The sequence below is a fragment of the Elgaria multicarinata genome, chromosome 18 (assembly GCF_023053635.1).
Source record: "Elgaria multicarinata webbii isolate HBS135686 ecotype San Diego chromosome 18, rElgMul1.1.pri, whole genome shotgun sequence".
Lineage (NCBI taxonomy): Eukaryota > Metazoa > Chordata > Lepidosauria > Squamata > Anguidae > Elgaria > Elgaria multicarinata.
This window is the reverse complement of record NC_086188.1, coordinates 10,141,709-10,167,337: the sequence shown is the minus strand read 5'-3', so window position 1 is coordinate 10,167,337 and position 25,629 is coordinate 10,141,709. Positions and strand designations below refer to the sequence as shown.

Genomic DNA, 25,629 nt, shown 5'->3' with positions numbered 1-25,629 from the left:
GCCTGCACTCTTTTCTCTTTGTATGACTACAGCATCAATTCCATCATGCCTACAGCACTGAGGTTTTCCCTTTAATGAGAGGAACATCTGGGCCTCTTTAAAAAAAAAAAACTGCTCAAACTCTTGGCCTCTGCAAGACATACTATTTATTTGTTGGGGTAGGGGGATTCCAAAGCATTTATTGCCCAGTTGAGTTAGCTACAGCGCAAATGATAAAGAGGGCAAAAACCGAAAGCACTGGGGATGCATATCATTAGGTTAAGATGTAAGATGGATCTGAGCACATGCAAATTGCAAACGGTAGCTTGTTAAATCCAGACATGAAACTCCTCTGGGGAGAGGTGGGGGAATTCATTTTGTATTAATAGGCTTATGATAGTCCCGGATTTCTTCTTCCTCTTCTTCTTTGAAGTTTGCATTTAAAATAGCCTGAAATGGCCTGGAGACGGCAGTAAATTATTCAAATCTTCCTGGAAGCCAGCATTGACAGATTAGCATAACCTGAAAATGGCGGACACACTGAATTCTGACCTATTTCTGTCTATTGCCCTGATTCCAAACATGTCTACTTCGTAGCAGACATAGATTTCAGCACAACCTTTGTGTTTAGAATGTGGTTAGAACAGCATTCCCAGCTTGCAATCCTGTAGCTTTTCTACCGAACTGCGAAACTTTTGGTAGCAAAGCGGTACTCTAGAGGTGGCCCACATCAAGTGGAGAACAGAGACAACAAAAATGGCACAGAGGGCACAGGGGAGAACACACTGCAGTGCTATATCATCTCCTGATTCAGCAGTAGAGTTAATACTGGGTGTAGTCTCCAAGGCACAACTTGGACCACCAGCACACAGCTCTTGATCCCATCTGGGTATGGGTTTGCTGCGTGCTGAAAAACCTGGTTAACAAAAAGTTATCAGCTATCACATCGTACAAGAGTTAACAGTTCATTGATGCCAATTTGACTCACACAGGCTTTGATCTGATCAGGTATGTCCTGATCAAGGTGCTTTGAAGACCTTGACGGGTCGCTTTGTTTAGTACATGTTTGGTCCCTTGACCACTAACAATAATCGGGGAGGGGGTGGTTGGAAGGGCAGTGGAGGAGTCCAGAAGAGGGTAACAGGAACAGCTTCTCCTTTCCTTCTTCTCCTTTTGAGGTCCTATTTTCCAGGCGGTTGCTGGAGCAGAGGCCATAATGTGATACAAAGGTTTGAGGGTGCATACTCTCTTCTCTTACACATACCCCATTGCATCCTCGGTGGCTCCTACCTAATATGTGGACACAGCCAGCCAGTCCAATTCGAGCAGGCCAGCTTCTTTTTCCAGCTCCTGATTGGATAAAACAAATAAAAATGGCGCTTCAGACAACTTCCTGGATCGTGGTTGGGTAAATTAGATGCAGTTGCTTATGAGATCATCCAGCAATCATAACACAATGTGCCAAATGTGTCAACTGTGTCCCCCCTTTTCTGTCCTACCTCCCCCCACACCTGCCATTGATCCCTTTATTATGATCAGTGCAGAGTGCGCTCATAAGGAAGGGTCTACTCTACAACTTGTAAATCTGTATTTGTGTTCGCCTCTTTGGTTTCTGGTGCTTCAAAAGACTCTTAAACCCTCCTCCCCCCCCAAAAAAAAATTGTTGCTAACATTTAGCTGTGAATTGTTATGCTGAATTCTCCACCTCGCTTAAGTAACAGCAATAGTTTTGCATTAGAGATCGAGGTTCCCTACCTCACCCCAATAAGATGGTCATTTCACTTCATTTTAATGGGATTGTTTACTTCATCTCGGACGAACTGCAGTTTGATATCTTGAATTCACTGTATGGGAATGGGGGTGGGGGAGATGTCATGATTTCTGGCATTACGTAGTTTTATATTTTGTAACGAATGGGGGGAAATGAGATGAGGGGTGTGTTTTGGTTTGTTTGTTCATTTGTTTTTAACTTGAAGCCTTAACATTATACTTCTTTGTCTGAATTAGCAATGGAGAGCATCAATTAAGCAACACTCCATTTGCTACATTTCTGCTTAGGTTTAACGCTGGGGGCTATATCTGCCGCTGCCCAAGCACCAGTGGGACCCACTGCTAGTGCGACAGGGATTTAACGCTTTAGCGAAGAACCGGAGTGGTGTGGAAATGCTCATTTCTGGAACAGGTCAGCGGAGCTCTTAAATCTGAGCTCCCAATCTAGAAATGAACATCTCTGCCTGCTTCGGGGCTTGCTTTAGGAAATGCTAAATCCCCATGGTGCACCCAGTAATTCCCGCTTGTGCGATGGAATCGGCAGAAGCACATCAGCCTCGCTGGATACTACCCCGGAATTCACTCCGATTGACTTAAAAACCAGGCAGCAAAGACAAAGAGAAGGGCTTTTGCAGTGTTAAGGAAGGGCAAGCAGAGCAATCTTTTAGGGATGTATATTTTTCATGGAAATGGCTGACAAGGTTTCAGCAATGTTTTCAGAGGTATCAAAGAGATTCCCAAGGCCTTTATTATTTTGTGTGTGTATATATATATATATATATATATATATATATATATATATTAAAAAGAAATGAAATGAAGTAATCTTTCTTTTGGTAGATAACCTCAAGTGTAAAAAAATAAATAAAACCACAAACAGAGAAAGAAAATAAACCACAAAAAACTATGCAGATGTATGCTTTAATGTTGAAAATCTGATATGCAGCAAAGTTTGGCTTGCTGAAAAAGCAAGCCCAGGATTTTGTAAATATTTGCCCAGGTTTATTGTATTGTTGGGTCTATAAGGGAGCCTCTGTAAGTGAGGACCACATGCCTGTAGCATGAGCCTACGAGTAGCCACTATAATGGTCGGATTGGTCTACACCTGAGCCTAAAGAGAGAGGCGAAACTGACTGGAAGACTGGAGGAAACGTTGCTATATCAAGTGCACGGTTGGAGGACCTTGTTGTTGAGTAATCTTTAACAGTCTATATTTCAATTGTTCTACTACCTTGAATTTTTGGAATGTATCTGTGCAGGCTTTGTGGAGCTCCGTCTGTAATTCTCATTTCTGTGGCTCTCAATACATATGTATATATTTTTCATTTTTCGAGTGAGCATTTTATTTTTGTTTCTTTGTCTTGAGTTGTATCGCTTTTGGCATTCTGCTTTGACTTACCAGTTTAGGATGGCCCTCTAGCTGTTTTAGCTTACAACTTGCATCAGTTGGATGGTCCTGCACCTGAAAACCTGCCCAGTTCAATCACAAAATGCACCTAAGCCCCATTGATTCAGGCCCGTTCATGTTCATATGTTTCCTGCATAAGAAGCAACTGCTTGCTTGTTTGGATAAAAGTGTTGAATACTATGTACAGTTTTGGCCACCACACCTTAAAAAGGATATTATAGAGCTAGAAAAAGTGCAGAAAAGGGCAACTAAAATGATTAAGGGGCTAGAGCATCTGTCCTATGAGGGAAGATTACATCACATCAACTGGGATTGTTTAGCTTGGAAAAAAGGAGGCCAAGGGGAGACATGATAGAGGTGTAGAAAATTATGCATTGTATGGAGAATGTGGATAGGGAGACATTTTCCTCCCTCTCTCAATACTAGAAGTTGGGGTCATCCCATGAAACTGATTGGTGGGAGATCCAGGACAAATCAAACGAAGTACTTCTTCACACAGTGCATAGTTAAATTATGGAATTCACTACCACAGGATGTAGTGATGGCCACCAATTTGGATGGCTTTAAAAGGGGGTTGGATAAATTCCTGGAGGCGAAGGCTATCAATGGCTACTAGCCCTGAAGGTTGTGTGCTATCTCCAGTATTCGAGGCAGAAAGCCTGTGTGCACCAGTTGCTGGGAAACATGGGTGGGAGGGTGCTGTTGTACCATGTCCTGCTTGTTCATCCCTGGCTGATGGCTGGTTGGCCACTGTGTGAACAGAGTGCAGGACTAGATGGACCCTTGGTCTGATCCAGCAGGGCTCTTCTTATGTTCTTATGTGTTACAGATTTGTTATTACAGATTGTTCTGACAACATGCACCCATTGCCTGACAAGGGAGACTGTCTGGGATGGGTGTGATTCCTATATAACAGACCATACTTGCTCTACAGTTGTGAGCAGCAGACTCCACATCACCACACAGCATCTTCTGGCAGTTATGGATGTCCACCACTCACACTGCCTGGTACCCTCTTCAAAACATTTTTCCAGCACTCTGGTCATTGCTCCGTAGCTGGGTTTGGAAGTTGGCTGCTACTTTACTTTCCCACAACCCCCTGAGTCAATGCTACATTAGAGACATTGTGGGAAAGTAAAATGGTAGCTCCTGGATCCATCCATCTGGAACTGAGTGTTGCACTAGGCAAGCCATTTTACAAGCTGAAGGCCTGCTTGATCAGAGATGTCTTTGCCTGCCGGTGGAAGGACAGCAGCGAAGGAGTCAACCTAGCTACCCTCGGCCATAGCCTGGGAGCAGCCACCAAGAAGGCCCTCTCTTGTGTCACTACCGAACACACCTCTGAAGAGGCTGTATCAGAAGATGGGCCTGAAGTTCTTAAAACCCAGGCAGGCTTGTGTGGGAGAAGGCAGTCTTTCAGGTAGCCATTGCCACCTTTCTCAGCAGCTGCTCTGACACAAAAGTGGCGAGAGGATGAAAGATGGTATGGAGGAAGAGACGCCTGCTCATTGACCTGGTCTTTTATCAGTTCTCTCCTTGGGATGTGTGGAAAGCTGGCAAGAAGCAGAAGTTAGGGTGGACAATTATGCATCAGCCAAAAAAAGTGGACAAATGAAAGCAGAGTTTCGCCTAGTTTTCATGTGCTGATTTATACATGTAGATGCCCATTTAGGAATAATGAATGCAATACATCTCACCCTAGTGGGGAAGCCTGTGACCTGTGAACCCTGCTGCTCTGTCTGCTATCCAGGTGTTAACAGCTGATGGACCCTGTCAAGGCCCCTGCCTGTTCTCTGATGGTTCTTGATGTTGAAACTAGACTTGGGCTGGGCAGCCCTTCAAACAGGACACATTATGCCAGCAGTGATGTCTGTGAGGTGCACAAGGGCCCACTGAGGGAGGGGGTTCACTAAGGTAGTCACCCTTCCAAGCTGAGGTTGCCACTCTCAAATCTGGGGCATGCACTAATTGCCTACCTGAAAGGGGAGTATGGTATGGTGACAGCAGGAACTCGATCTAGTAGCAATCAGCGCAGAGGCTGCCAAGCATCCTGAATTGATGTTCCAGACAACCCCTACACGCCTCCATCTGGTAGCAGCCTTAAACGCGTACCCTTATGCTAATCCCTGAGGACACATTCTTACTTTGGCGAGATTGCTGCTGTTATTAGCATCAGTGTAAGAGATGTGCCATGCATGGCAGTCAAAAAGATAAAGGAATGGGTGGAGCAACCGTGGGATGAGCAGCGCAACTGAGCATCATCCCTAATCAATGCCCAGCTTGAACATGTGCACAATCAGCAACACAGAGCTTGCGAGTCCTGGCTCCAAATGAAATTAAGTTCCAATCACCAGCTGGCTGAGTATAAATAATCCAGACTGAGTTTAGTCTATAAATAGAGAACAGTGGGAATCTCCCCAATGGGAAAAACTTGGATGTGGTGCTATTCTCGGTCTTTAATTATCATGATCTATATGTCCAGAACTTTCTTAGGATCACCATAGATTTGGCTTTGGTAAATCTAGGCAAAAACTGGTTTACTTTAATTTAGGAGAAATGTTAAAAAAATGTTAACATGAGCTACAACAACAAAAGCAGACTCTGCAATGTATATTTTATTACTTATCATTGCCCATTCAAACTAGAATCGTAGCTCAATGGTAGAATCTCTAAGTAGGGCAGAAAAAACTCCTGCCTAAAGCCTTAGACAGCTGCTGTTGCCAGTCAGTGTTGACAATATTGGGCTAGATGGACCAAAGGCCTGACTCAGTATAAAGTAGCTTTTCTGTGTTCCTATGATTGTTGCCCATTGCCTTAACTTCTGTGTATCCCCCCCAAAATATGTCTAAAAATCTAAAATTATTTTCCCCCACTTCCCCTTCAAGACATTTGCATAAAAGACAATATGCTCTAGCTATGCTGAATGCCAATCAATGTCATACGTTTTTTAATAAAAAAATATTTGGACAAGGACATCCATAAATTGCTATGAGTGTAAATGATTTCACACGTCTGATGGATCTATTTTTAAATAGGGCTCCAATTATACACTGTCTGATTCTGTGAAACAGACTTGCTTGCTATTCATATTGAAATATCAGCTTTTGTACCCTTTATTCGCAGCAAATCCTTCACAATTGGAAAGGAACCAGCTATAAAAGGTTCAAATGAGTTTGTGTCTGGAATTATCTCTCGCAAGCATCCCTCAATCTGTTTCCACGTTTTAAAGGAGTCCACACAATTTGAGCAGCTGTTATGAGAAAGGGGGGAGGTTTTTTCTACCCGCACACCATACATTTGTCGTATCTGATTACATATAAAACTGGCATAGCTTGAGAAGGCTGCAGATTAGATTGCTCTTGCATTGAAGTGATAAAAAATGAGCTGGTTCTTTATCCTATGATTCAAAGCTTTTTATGTGTGGGTTGAGATTTTCTGAAACCTCCAGAAATGATTTGAATGCTTTTTAATTTCCATGAATTTGCAATCTAATTCAGGCACACTGGCCCCCTTAAGACATTAAAATGCTCTCTCATATGCCTTTTGTCCTCAATTACCCTACCGTAAGCATGTGGAGTTGAAGATTGTGTAGCTGAAACAAAAGCATATCTTTTTTCTTCTGATTTATTTCTGCCTTCCACCCTTTCTCAAGTTGTGTCCCCTGTTATCAAATTTCAGATTGTAATCTCCTTGGAGCAGACCTCTTTCAGTTTACCTTGAAAGAAACTGATTGGTACCATCCAATACCATCTCAAGCCTACTATTGAGAATTTTTTCAGACTTACCAGTGGCAAACTCCCAAGCGCAGATGTCCGACAGAGGTGGCCTGGTTTTGAGGGTTTCTTTCTCACCACACTGAGTTACCACAACCAGTCACTGCGCATTTCAAACTAAAACTGGAGGTAGATCACAGGGGTGGTGGTACCAGTGGTGTCATTCTGCAAATTTAAGTAGCTCTAGTAGAGCTCCACCGAATCTTTCAGCTGCATGAGCAATTGCCCATTACATTTGCAAAACCAATTCAATTCTATATCCAGACCCCCAAATTTAAAAGCAAGACAAGGGCACAATTCACCAAAATTGGTGACATAGCATCTTGTGGTACCTTAAAGACCAACATTTATTATGTTGTAAGCTTTCATGGATTAGATCTGATAAAATGCGCTTTAATGCATAAATGCTTATGGCACAATAGATTTAAGACTTTGGGCTTTTCTACATGAGGCATTTATCATGCAATCACCATTCCCTACTCATGGTTCTGATTTTTTTAAGATGATGACATGACCCTCTAGTTTCACTTGTGTATCTAACCAGCACTTCCAGCAAGTTTTTTTAGAGTAGGGAAAATGCGGCATTTAATTGTGAAAGTGAAAAAAGTGCAATTCCCTCTTGTGTATTTGCACTATTTTGCTATAGCACAGTGCCAGCTGAAGGTTATATAGCGGGAAAGCAAGAAGGGAAACAGGCCTCGTGCAGTGCTCAGATCTCATTTCTGCAGATTAACAGCTTCATTTGTTGTTTTTGTGATTTATGACAGCCAAATAGAACCCCTAGGGGTCACTGTTGGTCTAAAAAATAAAAGCAAGAGAAAGAGATTCTATAACTGCAGATAAATTAAGCCAGAGCTTTCTTAGGACTATGGGCGTTTTTCTGCCTCAGGTGAAGGACAAAATGGCACCCTCTCCCCGGTCCACATACAGAAGCTAACTGGACAGTCAGATGGATCTAATTTCAACACTGGTGATAGAATAGCATCATTACATCTGCGGCAGCAGGCCCAGGACAGGTTGTGTGGCATACATAGTTCTGTCCTCCAAGTACAGAGTTCATGTGGAACAGCTGGAACCAGCTTTTGCCCCTGAGACACTCACTTCACTCTTCCTAGCGGTAGGGCCACCCCTGACTAGTACGCATACTTCCAGAATGCTCCAAACACTACATTAGTGTTTTGTCAGACTCTAGTACAGCCTCCTCTCCTCTTTTCCTTCACAAACTAGCCTTCCTGGGTATCATAGGCCCGATCCAAAAATTGATTTTCTGATTGTTTTTCTTTTTCTTATTCTTTGTGGGCTTGGAGAACAAGTGTATTTATGGCCATAGAAGCAAGACTATACAAACAGAAAACAATCACAGACTTGACTCTTTCTGGTGCCTGAGCAATCCCATTTTCCTTCTTTTAATGGAATTTCTTTCACTGTTTGGAGACATCTCAAGGAGGAAGGAGAGGGTGGCCATGTTGGCACAATTTCTGGCATATGAGTGAAAGGTTGTGGGATAAAATCTTATCCCCTCCATCAAAATCACCCTCCCATCAAGAATTGGAGGAATCTTATTCCCTCGTATTGCCCCCCCATTTTCCTCAGCAATCCTGTCCCTGCATTAAAATACCACTCCCCACAAGTGTTGAAGAAATCATTTCCTGCTCAGATTGGCCTCACTCTCCCCTCCAGAATCCTGTCCCTTCCATCAGAATTGCTTCCCCTCAGTTGTTGGAGGAATCTTATTCCTTCAAATTGACCCTGTTCTCCCCTCAGGAACCTTGTCCCCTCAATCAGAATCACCCTCCCAAGACTTGGAGGAATCTTATCCCCTCAGATTGGTCCCCACTCTCCCCTCAGCAATCTTGTCCCCTCTATTAAAACCACACTCCCATCAAGTGTTGGTGTTGGAGGAATATTTCCCCCCTCAGAGTGGCCTTGCTCTCCCATCTGGAATCTTGTCCCCTCCATCAGAATTGCTCTCCCCTCAGTTGCTGGAGGAATCTTATTCCTTCACATTGGCCCTGTTCTCCCCTCAGGATTCTTCTCCCATCAAACCCCATCAGACTGGCCCCATTAAGAGCTGGAGGAATCTTATTCCCTCATATTGGTTCCCTCTCCCCTCAGGAATCTTGTTCCTTCCATCAGAATCACCCTCCCCTCAAAACCTGGAGGAATCTAATCCCCTCAGATTAAACCCCCATTCTCTCCTCAGCAACCCTGTCCCTTCCATCAAAACCGCCCTCTCCTCAAAACCTGGAGGAATCTAATCCCCTCAGATTAAACCCCCATTCTTTCTTTAGCCACCCTGTCCCTTCCATCAGAATCACCCTCCCCTCAAAACCTGGAGATTAAACCCCCATTCTCTCCTCAGTAACCCTGTCCCTTCCATCAAAACCGCCCTCCCCTCAAAACCTGGAGATTAAACCCCCTATTGTCTCCTCAGTAACCCCGTCCCTTCCATCAAAACCGCCCTCCCCTCAAAACCTGGAGGAATCTAATCCCCTCAGATTAAACCCCCATTCTCTCTTTAGCCACCCTGTCCCTTCCATCAGAATCACCCTCCCCTCAAAACCTGGAGGAATCTAATCCCCTCAGATTAAACCCCCTATTCTCTCCTCAGTAACCCTGTCCCTTCCATCAAAACCGCCCTCCCCTCAAAACCTGGAGGAATCTAATCCCCTCAGATTAAACCCCCATTCTCTCTTTAGCCACCCCGTCCCTTCCATCAGAATCACCCTCCCCTCAAAACCTGGAGGAATCTAATCCCCTCAGATTAAACCCCCTATTCTCTCCTCAGTAACCCTGTCCCTTCCATCAAAACCGCCCTCCCCTCAAAACCTGGAGGAATCTAATCCCCTCAGATTAAACCCCCATTCTCTCCTCATTAACCCCGCCCCTTCCATCAGAATCACCCTCCCCTCAAAACCTGGAGGAATCTTATTCCCTCCGTTTATTTAGCCTCGCTCTCCTCAAACGACGCCCTCCCTCCCGAGACAGGCTCCTCCCCTTCCTCCAGAATCGTGGCGGAGGGATCTTATTCCCTCAGCCTGTCCCCACCCGGCCTAATCGCGCTTCCCTCAGGTTACTCGGAGAATCTTGTCCTACGTCGCGCTCCGTCCAAGGCGGGAACCGGCTCGCCCGCCGGCCTGGGCTGGGCGGCGCTGCGAGGGGGCGTGACGCCTCGCCCTCCTCGCCCTCCTCACCCAGCCGATAATAAACCCGCGGAGCCTCTTTCGCGCCGGGCGCGGCTTCCCTGCCTTCCTCCGTCTCCTTCCTCAAATGGCGTTCAGGCGCGTCGTGGCCGTGACGGCCGCCGCCGCCGCTTGCGGGCTGGCGGGAGGCTCCGTCCTCTTCTCCGCCTTGCCGGTGGGCAAGCAGAAACTGGACAAGGCCGGCGGGGAGGCTCCGTCCGGCGGCGGCGACGTTTCCTCAGCTGCTCCGCCGCGGCTGCTGCTTCTCCCTTCGCCGGCGACCTCGGGCCCCGCCACGGCGCCTGCCTGGCTCGAGAAGCCCAACTGCTCCGGCTATTGGGACAGCAACTGGGACAGGTGAGGCGGGGAAAGGGCGCCAGGTGGTCTTCTGAGGTAGCTCATCCACCACCACCACCGCCATCACACACGCACCCCGACCTCGCCTCACACAGCATCTCCAGGCCTTTGGGCGGCGGGTGAGGTCGCAGAGTTTTTATTTCCTGAAGCACAGGCGCCGGCTGGGTTCCTGTCAGTTGGCAACCGTGTTTTTAAATTTATTTATTGCATTTATATCCCGGCTTTTTTCCTCCAAGGAACCCGTGTACATAACCCTACTCCTCCTCTCCCTTTTATCCTCACCTCTCCCTTTTATCCTCACAACAACAACCCTGTAGGGTAGGTTAGGGTGAGAGTCAGTGACTGGCCCAACGTCACCCAGTGAGCTTCTATGGCCAAGTGGGGACTAGAACCCAGATCTCCTGAATCCCAGTCCAACACTCTTAACCACTACACCACACTGGTTCTAGAAAGTACTGAGCTGCTTTCTAGTGGAAGGTGTGATCCTGTGTGTGTGTTGACAGAAAAAAAAGATTTTCAGTGTTTTTCATGTTGGAGAGACATTGTGGTGTAGTGGTTAAACTTTTGGACCATCAGTCCAGAGATCCGGGTTCTAATCCCTCATTCAGCGAGGTAGCTCACTGGGTGATTTTGGGTCAGTCGCTGTCTCTCACCTACCCCACAAGGTTGTTGTTATGAAGATAAAATGGAGGAGGACAATAGAAGCCACCTTGAGTTCCTTGCAAGAGGGAAAAAAAGTAGGATATAAATGATAATAAATAAAGATAATAAAATAAAACTCCCAGCATCCCCCAGTGAACTATGCACAATATGCTTGTACTCTTTATTTATTTATTACATTTATACACCACCCTTTTTCCTCTTGCGAGAAATGAGCAGTTATTTCGATTCAAATAATGATTTTGGTGGTGACACATGGTCATAAAATTTGAGTCCATTTTTCCAACAACAAAGTGCTCAGAGCGATCTACAATATATTCCAAAACACTCTTGCAAGGGACGCTGGTTTTTAGCATTTCTCTCTAATGGAAGAGAATTGAGCGTTGGTTTTTATTTCTTTCCTTCCCAGATTAATAATGCTAGATTTATTTATTATTTATTCATTTAAAATTATTTTAGGCGGCCTTTAAAGGTAGAACCCTTAAGCATGCTGCAACTTTGGGAGAGTCTTAAGTAATATCGAAATGTTCCCTTATGAGGTGGGGTATATATGTATTAAATAGCATTTGTGAAAGGTATCTAGAGCATATCTTGTCTCTAGTTATGATTAGATAGCCCCTTGAAAAATTATTTCAATTCAAATAATGATTTTGGCGGTCATAGAATAGAATCATAGAATAGCAGAGTTGGAAGGGGCCTACAAGGCCATCGAGTCCAACCCCCTGCTCAATGCAAGAATCCACCCTAAAGCATCCCTGACAGATGGTTGTCCAGCTGCCTCTTGAAGGCCTCTAGTGTGGGAGAGCCCACAACCCCCCTAGGTAATTGGTTCCATTGTCGTACTGCTCTAACAGTCAGGATCTACAGGGTGGGAGTTGGGGGAGAGAATCCGTGAGAAAGCCGCCACCACCATTTGCCTCCCATCTTGGAGAAAGTGAGCCGTTAAGATCTGAGCCGTTAGAGCCGTACTGCTCTAACAGTCAGAAAGTTTCATAAAATATGAGTCCTCTTTCCAGTAACAAAGTGTGAGGTATACTTAGAACACTCTTACAATTAACATTTGTCTCTAGCACTTCTCGCTAATTGAAGGGAATTGAGCTTTGATTTTGATTTAATTCCTTCCCAGATTAATAACACTAAATCTGAACAGAAGTCCTTGCGGCTTTTAATTTCATAATGGGTTGGAGCTATAGCACATCATGGGTGTATGCTTCAGTAGATTAAGTGATAGGCTTATTGCAGGGCTGTAATATGGTGACATAGGGTAAGAGTTGATACTCTTATTATTCCTCTCCATGGCACTTCAGTGCAATTTCTCAACTATACTCATAGTGAAAGGAGTATTTGTTTGTATCATATTTCACCAATATTGAGCATGTGCCTTATTGTTTTAAGGGCTAGTATTCTAGTGGCTGGAGCATGCTGGATTTGGAGGGAGGTTTTTTTCTGTGTAAACATGAATAGGATTTCACCCTTAATAGAGCTAGGTGTTAGGAAGGGATTGTGGTTAGGGAGTATTGGGCCCTGGAGACCCAGGTTCTAATACCTGCTCATCCAAGGAGCTCACTGAAGAATCTTTGGCCGGTCATACTTTCTCTGCCTCACCTACCTCACAAGGTTGTTGTGAGAATAACATTGCAGAGGACAGGACGATGACTTGTGTACACTGTGCTGAGCTCTTTAGAGGAAATGTTGATTGGCTATAAATGTTGTGTAGTTGTGGTTAAGAGACTGTGAGCAGGAAGTTTCCGGTTTGAATTTTGTTTCTGCTGTGAACTTAGTAGGTGGCTTTAGGCAAGCCATTCTGTCTACCTCAGTCTCTCTCTCCCCCCCCCCACCCCATCTGCAGTGTGGTGGGTGATAATACTGATTTGCTTCCTCAGCCTGGTGCCCTCCAGATGTTTTGGACTTCAACTCCCATTAGCTCCAGTCAATATGGCCAGTGGTCAGGAATGCTCGGAGTTGTAATTCAAAAGATCTGGAGGGTGCCAGGTTCCGGAAGGTGACTTTACAGTGTTGTAAGGGTTACAACTAGATAATACACATGAAGTACTTTGAACACTTGACAAGTGTTATACAAACGTTAGTGTTATACAAATGGAGTGCTGTACAAGTGTTATACAAATGGAGAGCCGGTGTGGCGTAGTGGCTAAAGTGTTGGGCTGGGAGTTGGGAGATCTGGGTTCTAGTCCCCGCTCAGCCATGGAAGCTCACTGGGTGACTTTGGGCCAGTCACAGACTCTCAGCCCAGCCTACCTCACAGGGTTGTTGTTGTGAGGATAAAAATGGAGAGGAGGAGGAGGATTATGTATGCCACCTTGGGTTCTTTGGAAGAAAAAAGGCAGAATATAAATGCAATAAATAAATGTTTAATTATTATTTTAAAAACAAAACTGCTTCTGGTTTGTTTATTTATTTATTTATTTATTAAAACATTTATATCCCACCCTATATCACAAGGATCTCAGGGCGGTTTAGAAGTTGCCACCTCTTAATTAGGCATTTGTGGGCTGAAGGTGGGCTATTTCACTGGTGAGTACAGGAAGACATGCCCACTGTGCATATCCAAAAGGTGCTTTCTCATTACATAACTTGTACTGAACCAGGGGTGGTAAATAACATAGAGTATAGGGAGACATCTGGTGCATGGGTTGTGTAACGCTCATGGAAAAAGGAAGCCAGAGGAGAGAATTGCATAACATTTAAATTATGAACCTCTTTGAAAACTTTAGTTAAAAAGTGGAATACAAATCCACTAAATAAATAATAGTTCTTCTGGATCAGACAGAAGGTCTATCTTAGTTCAGCATCCTGCTTCCCGGAGTGGATAATTAGAAGCCTCCAAATTCCGATAAATGTTTAGATGACTTATATAGCCGTCATGACTTGGAGCCTTTGATAGACTCCATGAATTTCTCTAACCCCTGCTTGAAGCCATTTAAGCTTTTGGCTATCACAGCATCTTGTGGCAGTGAATTTCATAAACTGTGTTGTGTAATCTTCATTATGGAGCCTTGCCATTTATAAACAGATGCAGGGGCTTAGCACAAATGAAGACTCTGTGGAGTCCTTATTTTGTTCTGTATGTGATAAACGCCTAATTAAAAAGAATGTATCCATTTGAATGGGTTTTAGTTCATTAAATGTGCATGTGAATAAACAACTCTGCAAGAATAAACAACTCTGCTGAAAAGCTACTGTTTTTAGTGTCTGAACTTGTTGCAACAGGCACTGCCTTAGAGTTCTAAGAACAAAACACACCAACCATTTAAAAATATTTTGAGTTTAGATATTGCTCTTGGTTACATTTTGATACATTTTATGAGTGGTAAAAGTTTATTTAAATGTTTTGATGTATTGTGCTGCTCTTCTGTTTACTAGATATCTGTGGGATTTTGTAGTTTTAACGTGGCGTCTTATGGTATTGTCTTTTGTGGTTTGTAAGCTGCTTTGAGAGAACTTTGGTTTGAAATGGGCATAGAAATCCTTTAAATAAATAAAAATATGTGGCCTGATTAAGAATGTGTCTCTGTTTAATCAAAATGTTTTAAATAAGAATTTTTATAGAATAATTGTTATTGAACTCTTAGAATGGAAGTTTTTCTCTTAGAATTGATGGCTAAAACACCAGGCTTGTAAGTAACCCCATAGACATTACAAGCCTGCAAAAATGTTTGTTAGCCTGCAGAGAAGGGACAGAGACCTCCAGCCATGTGTTGCATTTCTATGCTGAGCATTGAGGAGGGGTTTCCATCCTTTGGACACCCCCCTTCGGTTTCTATGTTGGGCAGGGAGGAGGGGAGGCGTGCTGTCTTTCCTCCTTCAGATCACTTACTTGCCTTCAAGGAATTCTTTGTTCCCAATCCTTACCAGTTGGGTGCTTAAATACAAGGGTGGATTACACAAGCCATGCACAGGATCTTTCCCCTGTACTATCTGTTTATCTGGAATAGCTGATTCCCTGATTCTCTACTTGCAACCTCCAATATTGATTAAAAGTCCCACTTTGTTTATACATTGGAGTGGGAGAGAATACGAAACAACATGAGTGACTTGAAAATGTTAAAAATGCCTACTTCCCCCTTTAAATGATATGTCTGAAGATGACAAACCTGGTTGAAGAACTTTATCGTATTCTCCGAAGTTTCTATTCTTTGGGGCATTCTTTAAAATATTTATTCAATCATGATCACTGCATGTTGCATGTGCACCCCCTTTTCCTCGATCAACAATTTAGCCAGATAGTAGTTTTGACAATCAGACTTCACTTCATCATGTCAATGCTCCGTTATGGTTGAGATGTACATTCTAACCTGCATTACTGTAGCACTTGTTGAATCTGCTCTTAATTGACTGATACCGGGTAAAAAGGGAGTAAATTGATTGTATGTTTGTATTGTCAGACATGTATTCTGCTCTATTTAGAGGCTCAGGATGCTCAGAAATTGATGCTACTCTTGTACCCAATGTTTTCTTTCTTCTTGCCATACTGCTTCATCCTCTAGCTGTCTATGTTCTGCGCTTTCTGCCCAGGTCAGGATGCATTCCCAGTTTTGGCTATCCCTGCCTTGAGCAATTCATCAGCCACTCATATGGCTTCTCATGCAACTTTTCAATATATCCCATGTCATTATTGAAACGCACATATAGAAATAGGAAGAAATCTTTTGAACATCATTACTGAAGCAGTTCTAAGAATAACAGTGAAACTTGCATCTTGTCAGTTCCCTTTATTTATCTTAAGAATGTCTAGAGAAATGTAATAGCAGAAGCGGCACTCAGAGTGCTAAAGATGTGAATGAACCCTAATAGAAGTCAGTTTCCCCAGAATTGGTCTTTATTCTTTAGCCTTATTTGCTGAAGTACCGCAGTGCCTGGGATAGAGGATGGAAATTGTGTATTGCACTAACCAATAATTTCATAGGATGTGAATTCATTCTCTTAATCTCCAGGGCGATTTAGATAGGCGTTGAGCCAAAATGATGGATTCAACACTCATGTCATTTACAAATAATCCCTGAGCCTCTCTTACCAAGCTGTAACCATGCAAGTGTAATTTCCTGCTTAACACACTTTGGGTGACTTTGTCAACACTGACAGTTAAAGAGAAACTTGAACCCTATTACTAGGTTTTAAACTGCGGCAGTTCTTACCTCTGGGGTTAAAAACAAACATTCCGTATTTTTTAATTTAAAATTATTTTAGACTGTCATCAGGAGTATTAAACACTATTTTTGAAAGATTACCAGAGTGTATCTTGTCTCTAATATCTGTATTGGTTACTTGATACGTTATTTCAATTGAAATAATTCTTGTTTTGGTGGTGGCCCTTGGTCATAAAATTTGAGTACTCTTTTTCCAGCAACAAAATGTACAATATACTTTTCCAACAGCAAAAGTGCACAATGTTGCAATGAACATTTGTCGCTAGCGCTTCTCTCTAATTGAAGAGAACTGAGCTTTGATTTTTATTTAATTCCTTCCCAGATTAATAACACTATCTGAATAAAAGTCCTTGCAGCTTTTAATTTCATAATGGGTTGGATCCCCTGCACATCATGGGTGTATGCCTACTTAATTAAGTGATAGGCTTATTACAGGCTTGTTATATTGTGACATTATTCCCTTCCACGGAACTATACCCATAGTGAAAAGAATACTTGTTTGTATCGCATTTTAAATAATACTGAGTATGTGTCTTATTATTTTAAGGGCTAGTTTTATAGTGGACAGCTTGAACTAGAGAGATCTGGGTTCAAAACACTGCCCAGTTACCTTGGGCCGGTCAGCCTAACCCGTCTCACAGGACTGTCATGGTGATAGACAGGAGAGGGACCATGAGTTCCTTGGAGGAAGGTTGGCATAAAACATAGTAATTTATGGGGTATACTTCTGGGGAAGACTGTACTGTGTGAAGCTTCTCTTCAGGCCCAGGGTAAAGTCACTTTAGCCTAGCTACACTTCAAATAGTTCTCAAAGCCATGAGTATTTCAGCTCATTCAAAGCACAAACGCTCTCATGTATGAGTGTGAATGCTAGAATTGCTAGCTTTTTTATTTAAAATGTTGCCTTGCTCTAGTCTAGCCTCTGACTTTTTAATATATTTTAGCACATTTAACACCCTTCTCAAATGTGAATGGAGATCTTCATGATGGTGAGAATTCTGCATAGAAGTTCTGTGCACCTATTGACTGCATTACTTAAATTGCCCTATGTTTTATTTACTGTATTTTTGAAAGATTACCAGAGTGTATCTTGTCTCTAATATCTGTACTTCCAAACAGTTACAATAATCTGCTATAATTTTCTCCTGTGTGTATATCCTTTTTTTTTTTTTAACAAAGTAACTTTCCTCTCACATTTTTCCTAAACCAAACTGTTCTCCTCTCCTCAAATCAGGAGGAGAAACTTTAAAACCTGATAGTGCTCAAGCATATATAGGCCTGAATATGAAGAATAGTTCATTTAATGTTGTTCTTCTCCCTTTATCAAATGGCAAAACACTTCTGAAACTGATGCAAAAACAGTTTTCTATAATATAAGAGCATTGCTGTTCAAAGAGAAAAAGAGAAAAATACACCCTGCTAATGCCCAATGTCTTGAGCAAAGCAACTCTTTGGACCACAGCCATAGGACAGCGCCCTGCCTCTAAATCTAGATATCCCCAAAACATTGTTTTAAAACATCTTTTACAAACTGCCAGCATTTCAATATTTGGAGAGATTATGGAGATGTTGTATTTCTCAGTGAGGTATTCCATGAGTGATATCAGGATTGTTAAAACCAAAGCTGATCTTGACAAAAAGGATACTTAGCACTGAAAAAGATGGAGTTGGGTTAATTATGTTGCATGTTTTTGATACAAAAAGATTAACTTCAAACATTGCTTTCAGGAGAGAACCATTGGCTCTTATGAACCTGAAGAAGAAAAACCAAGAGACTGGAGAGGAAGAGGTTTCATCTCGCCTAGCCCACTACAAAGCAAAAGCTACCAGGCACATATTCCTCATACGTCATTCTCAGTACAATACAGATGGGCGAAATGATAAAGACAGAATTCTGACACAGTTGGGTATGTATGGCTGGCACTGTGTTAGAAGGGGTTATGGGGGGTGATCCAGTTTATTGTTGACAAGAATTTATTGTATGCTATATGAGTGTTACTCATAATAATCTGAGTGCGCTGACTAAGTACAGAGTGATTAGAACTGTATATGCTCTGAGCTAGCTAAGTCAGAATGTGTTCTTAGATCAGGGGCAAGGGAGCTTGCTACAGGTGCAAAGTGAGTTCTTAGAAAAAGAGAAAAACTTCTTAACTCAGGAGATAAACCTTTACAAGGTTGCTTCTGAAATTAGCGGTAGGTCTAGCTATGTTAGGAAAAGGCCTTTCTTGAGTTAGGTGTAAGAGTTATGAGCATGGTCTATGGCTAGGTCTGAAGCTCCTGTTTAAATCAAGATGCATAGATGTTTCTTTGAGATAAGGAACTAGAACTAATATTAGTTAGAATGTTATAAATAGTGATATTTTGACCTAGCTAAGCAGAAAGATCCTGGAAGACAAGAAGCCTACCAAACATGATTACCTGCATGCCAGACAGTTAAGCTATAAGATCATAATGATGACTGCTTTGAATAAGAACTTTAATTTTAATAAATATGCTGGCCACTATATCTATTATGCTTCAGTGTTCAACCCCCGATCAGACTGACAACACAATAACCCACACTCAAACTGTGGTTTGTTATTCAAATGTGGGTTATTGTGTTGTTTGAACCAGCCACAATAACAAATCCTGGTTTTTAACCATGACCAACCCACAGTTCACAACTCGTGAACAAACAATGGGTTCTCTTCATGGGTTGTTTATGGTTAACAAATCATGGTTTGTTTGTGTGAATTGAGTCAGATATTCAACCCTTGAGTGTTGGTTATCGTGTTATCTGAACCTGGTCAACAGGTTAATTGTTCATTAAACAATCCACAGTTAACCTGCAACCAGAAGTTAGATTAACTGTGGGTTATTTAACCTGCAATTAACTTATAGTGTCTGGGTTTGGATGTCACATAGCAATCGCTGGGAGATGAATAGTCAAAATTGATGTGGAACATGCTGCAGCAAATTGTGGGTAATTAACCCATGATCTGCCATCATTATGTATAAACATCTAGCTTAAGGGGTGCCTCAGGAACCACAATCCCTAAATAGTTAGCAAATTCTTGTCTGGAAACCTGGCATATTTTTGTGCTGGAGAAACACAAGTGAGCATGATGTAGCAGGCCTGTTGTTTTCTCCGAACATGCCAAAGAAACACATACTAGCAACTTATACGTAATGTTACTTTTCAGGCCGTGAGCAAGCTGAGTTGACGGGGAAAAGACTTGCAAGCTTGGGACTGAAATTTGATACAATAGTATATTCTACTATGACCAGAGCAACTGAAACAACCAACATCATCAGCAAATATTTTCCTGGTGAGTGAATTCTGTTTACTACCCTGGTGCCCTAGCAGATGAAGAAATCCTCGGAGCTGTGCTGCTCTACATCCCCCCATCCACTACATCACTGCTTTTGGGAGGGGGAAAAATAGAAAACCAGGGGATAGCGGGATGAAATGGCGGGAATCCTGAACAGAATGCACTCCATGCTGCAACATTTCGTTGCAGGGCTCTCTACAGAATATTTTCAAAGGTAGCTTGATGCGTCACAGAGCCACAGAGGTTTAAAAAGCTCTAGCTGCCAAAATTCCCTCTTTTACACAACCATTGAATGTGCAGTGGCTCGAATGTTGGTAGGCCTGGGACTGTACAGCAGATTTCCAGTTTAGCTAACTGCTTTGACAAACCTCTACTAAAAGCCAGGTTCCTTGGATGGCTTTCATGAGTAACAGGAAAGGGCATTCCTCTCTAAGAGATGTTCTTATGCCGCTGGTATGATGAGGGAGAAAATGGGATAATGACTTATAACTGGCGTATATCCAACTCCTAAATATATGTGCACATTTAGAATGGGTTAGTTGTTTCCTTGTTATTAAAAACTTGGGGTGAAGATGAACATAAACATGAGGACAGTTTGTACTTTTGGGTGGTTATTTACTGAATCAAGTTACAATAGTAAAAATACCTGTCATAGCTGATCATAACGTACAAAAGGTGACCATGCTGTCCAGGTGTGATGACCTTTCTCTGGAGAGTTCTTGGTTTTGTAGCTTGTTCCAAATGTAGCTCTCTTAATTCTTATATTTATTTTCAGTATTCTATACCTCCCAGTAACAAACATTCTCTGAACAGTTTACAATAAAACGTTAAGAAGCAACAAAACATGAACTTAAAACAAAATAAAATACAACAGCATAAAACCAATAAAAGCTACTAATGTTAGCACAAAGATTAAAAGTATTAACAGGTTTAAATGAAGATATTAGAATTATTATTTCTGTCTAGATAGGATTGCAGTTGGTATCCTTAGCTAGATAAAATTATATTCTCGGTCCTTACTATATACATTTTTAAATCTAGCTAAACTCACCCGTGCCCTGGCTACCAATTTCAGAAATGAAGACTTCACCACTCTCTTGGAATGTGTTGTGTCAGGTAGCACATACTGACCTTATCTTAGTTCCAGACATGAAACACATTCCTTGTACTAGACGTAGGATACATTCTAGCACGAAGTGCCTGGATCACATGCTGTTTTTCCTTGTTATAAGTGACACTAGTTCACTTGGGTTTACGATCACAATAAAGCTTATGAGGGGCTAAGGCAACATCTTGAATGCTATGTAAAATGATCCTTGAATCTAATTAACAGATACAATACACTGTTGCAGGGAGACAAACAAGGAATATCTGCTGTCTGAAAGGCCCTCTTAAAGTTTCGTAATTTTACTGAATTCCAAGCCTTGGAAAAGGGAGATAGCATTATCTCCAACAGTGACCTCAATGTGTTTTACAATATTGAATTAGAAGATTAAGAATTCTGTCTTGTCATGCTTGTGGGCTTCCAGGAATAAACTGGAGCTGATGGTTGGTGGGTGCAAACCATGAGGTCACCAGGGAGTGACGGTAACAAGGATTAAAATTTACAGGGAGCAAGAGAGGTGTCAGAAGCCCAAGGAGGAGAGAGAGATAAAAAGAATAGAAGGGTATGAATAAGGATGGAGAGACCACCATTGGATTTATCCAGTAGAATGTCAGTCAGAAACGCTTAGATAAGAGTTCCAAGAGGAATGAAAGCCGAGTGAAAGAGAGTTATAGCAAGCGCAATGAAGAAAATGAGTGTGGTACACTCAAAGGGATTTGGGGGAGAAGAGAAGCTGTAGGAAAGGTGAAAAGGACTAAGAATATTTTTTTCAGGATGGAGAAGATCTCCAAACTTGAAAGTAGAAGGAAGGAGACATCTTAGAAGGAGGCTGTGGGACTCGTTACAGAAAATTAGCCAAATTCTGCCCCAGAAATGGAATCTCCTTGAAGATTGCAAAGCAAGCAGAGTTGGAGGTAGTGGCTGTGATTTGGAACACTGGTGAAAGAGGGATAGGTTAACACTATCCAAGATCTAGAGATGGCAGGGCTGTAAATTCAGAGGAGAAACTACATAACTGAGGATGAGGTCAAGGGTGTGATCAGAGGAGTAACTATCAGGATCCCCATAAAGTCCATGTATCCCAAAGTCTGTGAAGAAACTGTCATGGAATTTAGTGTCCGTGCATATGTAAGAATATATCTCTATTGTCAAACTTTCCCTCCAGGGGTGACGAAAGTGGGCACTGATCTGCTGCGTGAGGGAGCTCCAATTGAACCAAATCCTCCTGGCTGTCACTGGAAGCCAGAAGCTGTGGTAACTTTTTGCCCAGGCAGTTGCCTTATTATTGTAATCTTTGGGTTTACTTAGAACTACTTAGACCAGTTTCTTCAAGGGTGTGTGTGCGTGCGTGCGTGCGTGTGCATGCATGCAAACCCACCCAGCATGTCTTGATTTTCCTACGTCTCATTATGATCTGTTTGGAAGTAAAATAGCCTTTTTGTCATACTGCTGGTTTATAAAGCTTACCAGTTACTCTCAATGAAAATACAAAATATGATGTACGATAGCTGAAACTTCAAAAGAACCTCATATAGAGTACACTGAGTAATCTAAACAGAAAATTACTGATGTATGGATGATGTCTTTCAGTTCTTGAGCAGAAAGAACAGGATTGCTTTCTACAGGTGACTTTGATTATAATATGAAGATAAAAAGCTTGTGCAGGTGTTTAATATCTATGTCAATAACCAATCATCTGCTTTTAGCAGTATTACGAGGATGGGGCTCGCATTGAAGCTGCCTTCCGAAACTACATTCACAGGGCTGATGTAAAGCAGGAAGAGGATAGCTATGAAATCTTTGTCTGTCATGCCAATGTTATTCGTTACATCGTTTGCAGGTAATTATGGCACTTAAACTATCTGGCAGGTGGGGAACTTGCCAAATGTTTCCCTTTTTTAATTGTGCTGTCCATTATACTGAGAAACCAGATGCATTTAGCAGGTCTGAGGCACTTGGGGAGGATGAGTGCCCACTAATATGAGCAGCTGTCCACAGACGATTTCAGGATTAACTTGAAGCTTTTGCTTTAATCCCTATTTTTGAGAACGGGATTTCAAAATGAACAGACCTTCCATACTAAATGTACTGTAAAGTTTACAAATGAAAAAGAGCGTGCGAGAGAGCATTTGTATCTATTGTTCTACTTGCAGAACTTCCAAATCTTTTAACGCTAGTGCTAAATTATTGTTGGGGTGGACATCAGCTCCATAAATTTATTATTTTTATTTATTACATTTTTATACCGCCCAATAGCTGAAGCTCTCTGGGCGGTTCACAAGCTCTCTGGGCGGTTCACAGAACTGTGCAGCAGTTGCCTTCTAGCTCCTGAACTGGCATCCCTACATGCACTAGCCCTGCCCTCCCTGTTCCTAATAAAGCAGCATTTGCAGTTTCATGCATATTTCTATTTGTGTTCATATGAAGAGTAGAAGTCCCCTTAAAACCTTACTGCTCAATGAGGCAAGGTTAGGAACAGAGAGAGTGCCCTTTCTTTCTTCCCTTCTTCCTTTCTCTCTCTTTCACACACACACATACACACACACACCTGCATAGGACTGAAGCAATGGAGTCTTAGCTTGTCTGTCTTGGAAGTGCAGCATGGAAGTGCTGTTATGCTAACAGAGAAGGCAGGCATGCTGAAAGGATTCATAATTATTGGTTCCACTCATGTTGCTGCATTCTCATAATGGGGCTGCAACGCAACTTAAAAATCCCCATGAGTCTAGCATGCTATCCAGATATTAAAGTAATAGAACAATGACAGTGCAATCCTTTGCATGTCTACTTACTCCCAGGTCTGTGGGATGCAAGCTGCGTATGTTTAAGAGTGTTGCATTAATGGGAGAGCATGGGCTGGGGACATAGGCTAGTAGGTGATGCTAATGCTATGTCACACGTTCCAGCCCTTCTGACTGTTTCTGTCCCAAATGCAGTCATCTCCCCTTGTTTAGTAATGAACAAGGAATGCATTGCAGTAATTACTTGCAAATTTTGAACTATAGGGAGTCAGAACCCCTTGGAGATCTACAAATAACTCAGATCTGTCAATATATTCCAATCTGCCTTCCATTTATCCTTGATGTATATATTTCAGTTGGTTTGCTGAGGTGTATTATAGCAGGGGAGAGGGGGCACTGGACTGAATTTGTACCATTTCAAAATGCTGAAATAACTATTTTCCCTTTCTTGCAGAGCATTACAGTTTCCTCCTGAAGGTTGGCTTCGGATATCCCTCAACAATGGCAGCATCACGCACTTGGTAATCCGTCCCAGTGGCAGAGTGGCGCTTCGAGTGCTTGGTGACACAGGGTTTATGCCTCCTGAGAAAATCACACGCAACTGAGTGAGCCTTTCTGGAGCTGCCTGTAGACTTTCTGCACCAGTGCAGCTATGGTAGGATATTGAGTACTCAACAAATGCCTACTCTCCCAACACCCCTGCTTCATTCCTATGTGAACAGGGAGGCCTGTTCAACCTAAGAAAAATGCACACTCTTGTCTTGGTGCAGTTGGCACATTCCACCAAGCACTGCTGCTGTGCAGCCTCTGCTCATGTGGCTGCAGTGTTGGACTTGCCTGGATCTCCTGTGCACCATTACACTGAATGGAGACTTTGCAGCAGTACTTAATGGAATGAAAAACCTAAAGTCAGAATCCACCTATTGAGCTCATATGATAGTACCACTTACCTGGGCTGCAATAGGAAAACACCTGTGGTTTCTAACCAAAGCATATTCCTATGGGCAGAGGATATTGCAAGCTTGTAAGGCCATTCTCTTTCATCAGTAATTTAGACATTTATGTTGGTCCCTAAATACTAACGTTGGATCAAAAATAGCTGGTGTACAGTGGTTTCAGCAATTGCTATGTGGTTGAATTTCAGTAACAGTAGAAAGCGGTTTCCTTCTGATGCCTCTCATACAGCTATGGACTACATGTTGCAAAGGATGGGAAGTGAAAATGTGCACCTTTTGGTGAAAATGAAAGAGAGGTAGGTAGTGTTCAGACAAACCTTCTCACAGTAGAGACCATCTCAAAGAAAAACATATTCTGCTCTTCTTTCCCTCAGCCCTATCTACTTATTTGGTCTTTTATACAAGTGAGGTTTTGTCCCTTACCTTACAAGCAGCCCCCTTTCACAAGTATAGACACTTAAATTGAACCATTCCCATGCTTCTGTCATTTGCAATTGTTATGGCTGACTGCTTGTCATTTTGTCATCACCTGCCCTGAGGCAAATGACATCTGGAAACACTTAAGTGCTAAATAAAACCAACTTAAAAGTGAGTCCTATCATTCACATCCCTGAGCATAGCCCATAATATTTCTTCAGCATGCTGAGGTTAATATTTCTTATTTCTAAATCATAAGAGCATAATATTTCAAAATGCATTTGGAATGGAATACTTGGCAGGTAGCTGCTACTTCAAAGCACATGCAGTGCTTCCAATGAAACTTGTTACCTAGCCAATTATATGGTTGCAAGCAAATGTTCCAGAAAAAGGGTGGGCAGGGCATTGAGACTGTACTCCTAGAAAGTGGTGTTGTCTGTCTTTCTGTCTGCAGGGAATTAAGTTATTCTTATCTGTCTCTGTAAAATATCTGAAAAAAATAAAGGTTTATTGACTTTCACATGGGACATTTTTTAAATTAAAGTTGCTAAAACAGTAGTGCTTATTCTGACCCCGACTGAACATGCTTTTAGCACTTACATAGTACTTTTTAGTTTATTGAATGGTGCTTACTGTGTATATGACCTTGCTAATTCTTTACAAAGAGCCTGTAAGGCATACCTACATTATAGATTATGGTGAGATAGTTCTAACCTACACAGTGCTTGACAGGGGGTGAAATTTATTAAAGCTGACACGGTAGAGTAAAACCTCTTAACTCTGGACTATTGAACATCAGCGGTCT

At 42.3% G+C, this 25,629-nt stretch overlaps 1 protein-coding gene across 2 annotated transcripts; it reads left to right on the top strand.

The window, feature by feature from the left end:
- Positions 1 to 10,140: 10,140 nt before the first annotated feature.
- PGAM5 (PGAM family member 5, mitochondrial serine/threonine protein phosphatase) lies at positions 10,141 to 25,344 on the top strand. Of its 2 annotated transcripts, none has more exons than XM_063144164.1 (6): positions 10,141 to 10,469; positions 18,023 to 18,201; positions 19,477 to 19,602; positions 21,876 to 21,964; positions 22,420 to 22,550; positions 23,906 to 25,344. In XM_063144164.1, exons 1-6 carry the CDS (start codon positions 10,201 to 10,203, stop codon positions 24,054 to 24,056), a joined length of 945 nt encoding a protein of 314 aa, XP_063000234.1. In that variant the 5' UTR covers positions 10,141 to 10,200; the 3' UTR covers positions 24,057 to 25,344. The 2 variants fall into 2 exon arrangements, with proteins under 2 accessions (XP_063000234.1, XP_063000233.1); XM_063144163.1 differs by having other exon boundaries at positions 22,417 to 22,550.
- Positions 25,345 to 25,629: the final 285 nt, after the last annotated feature.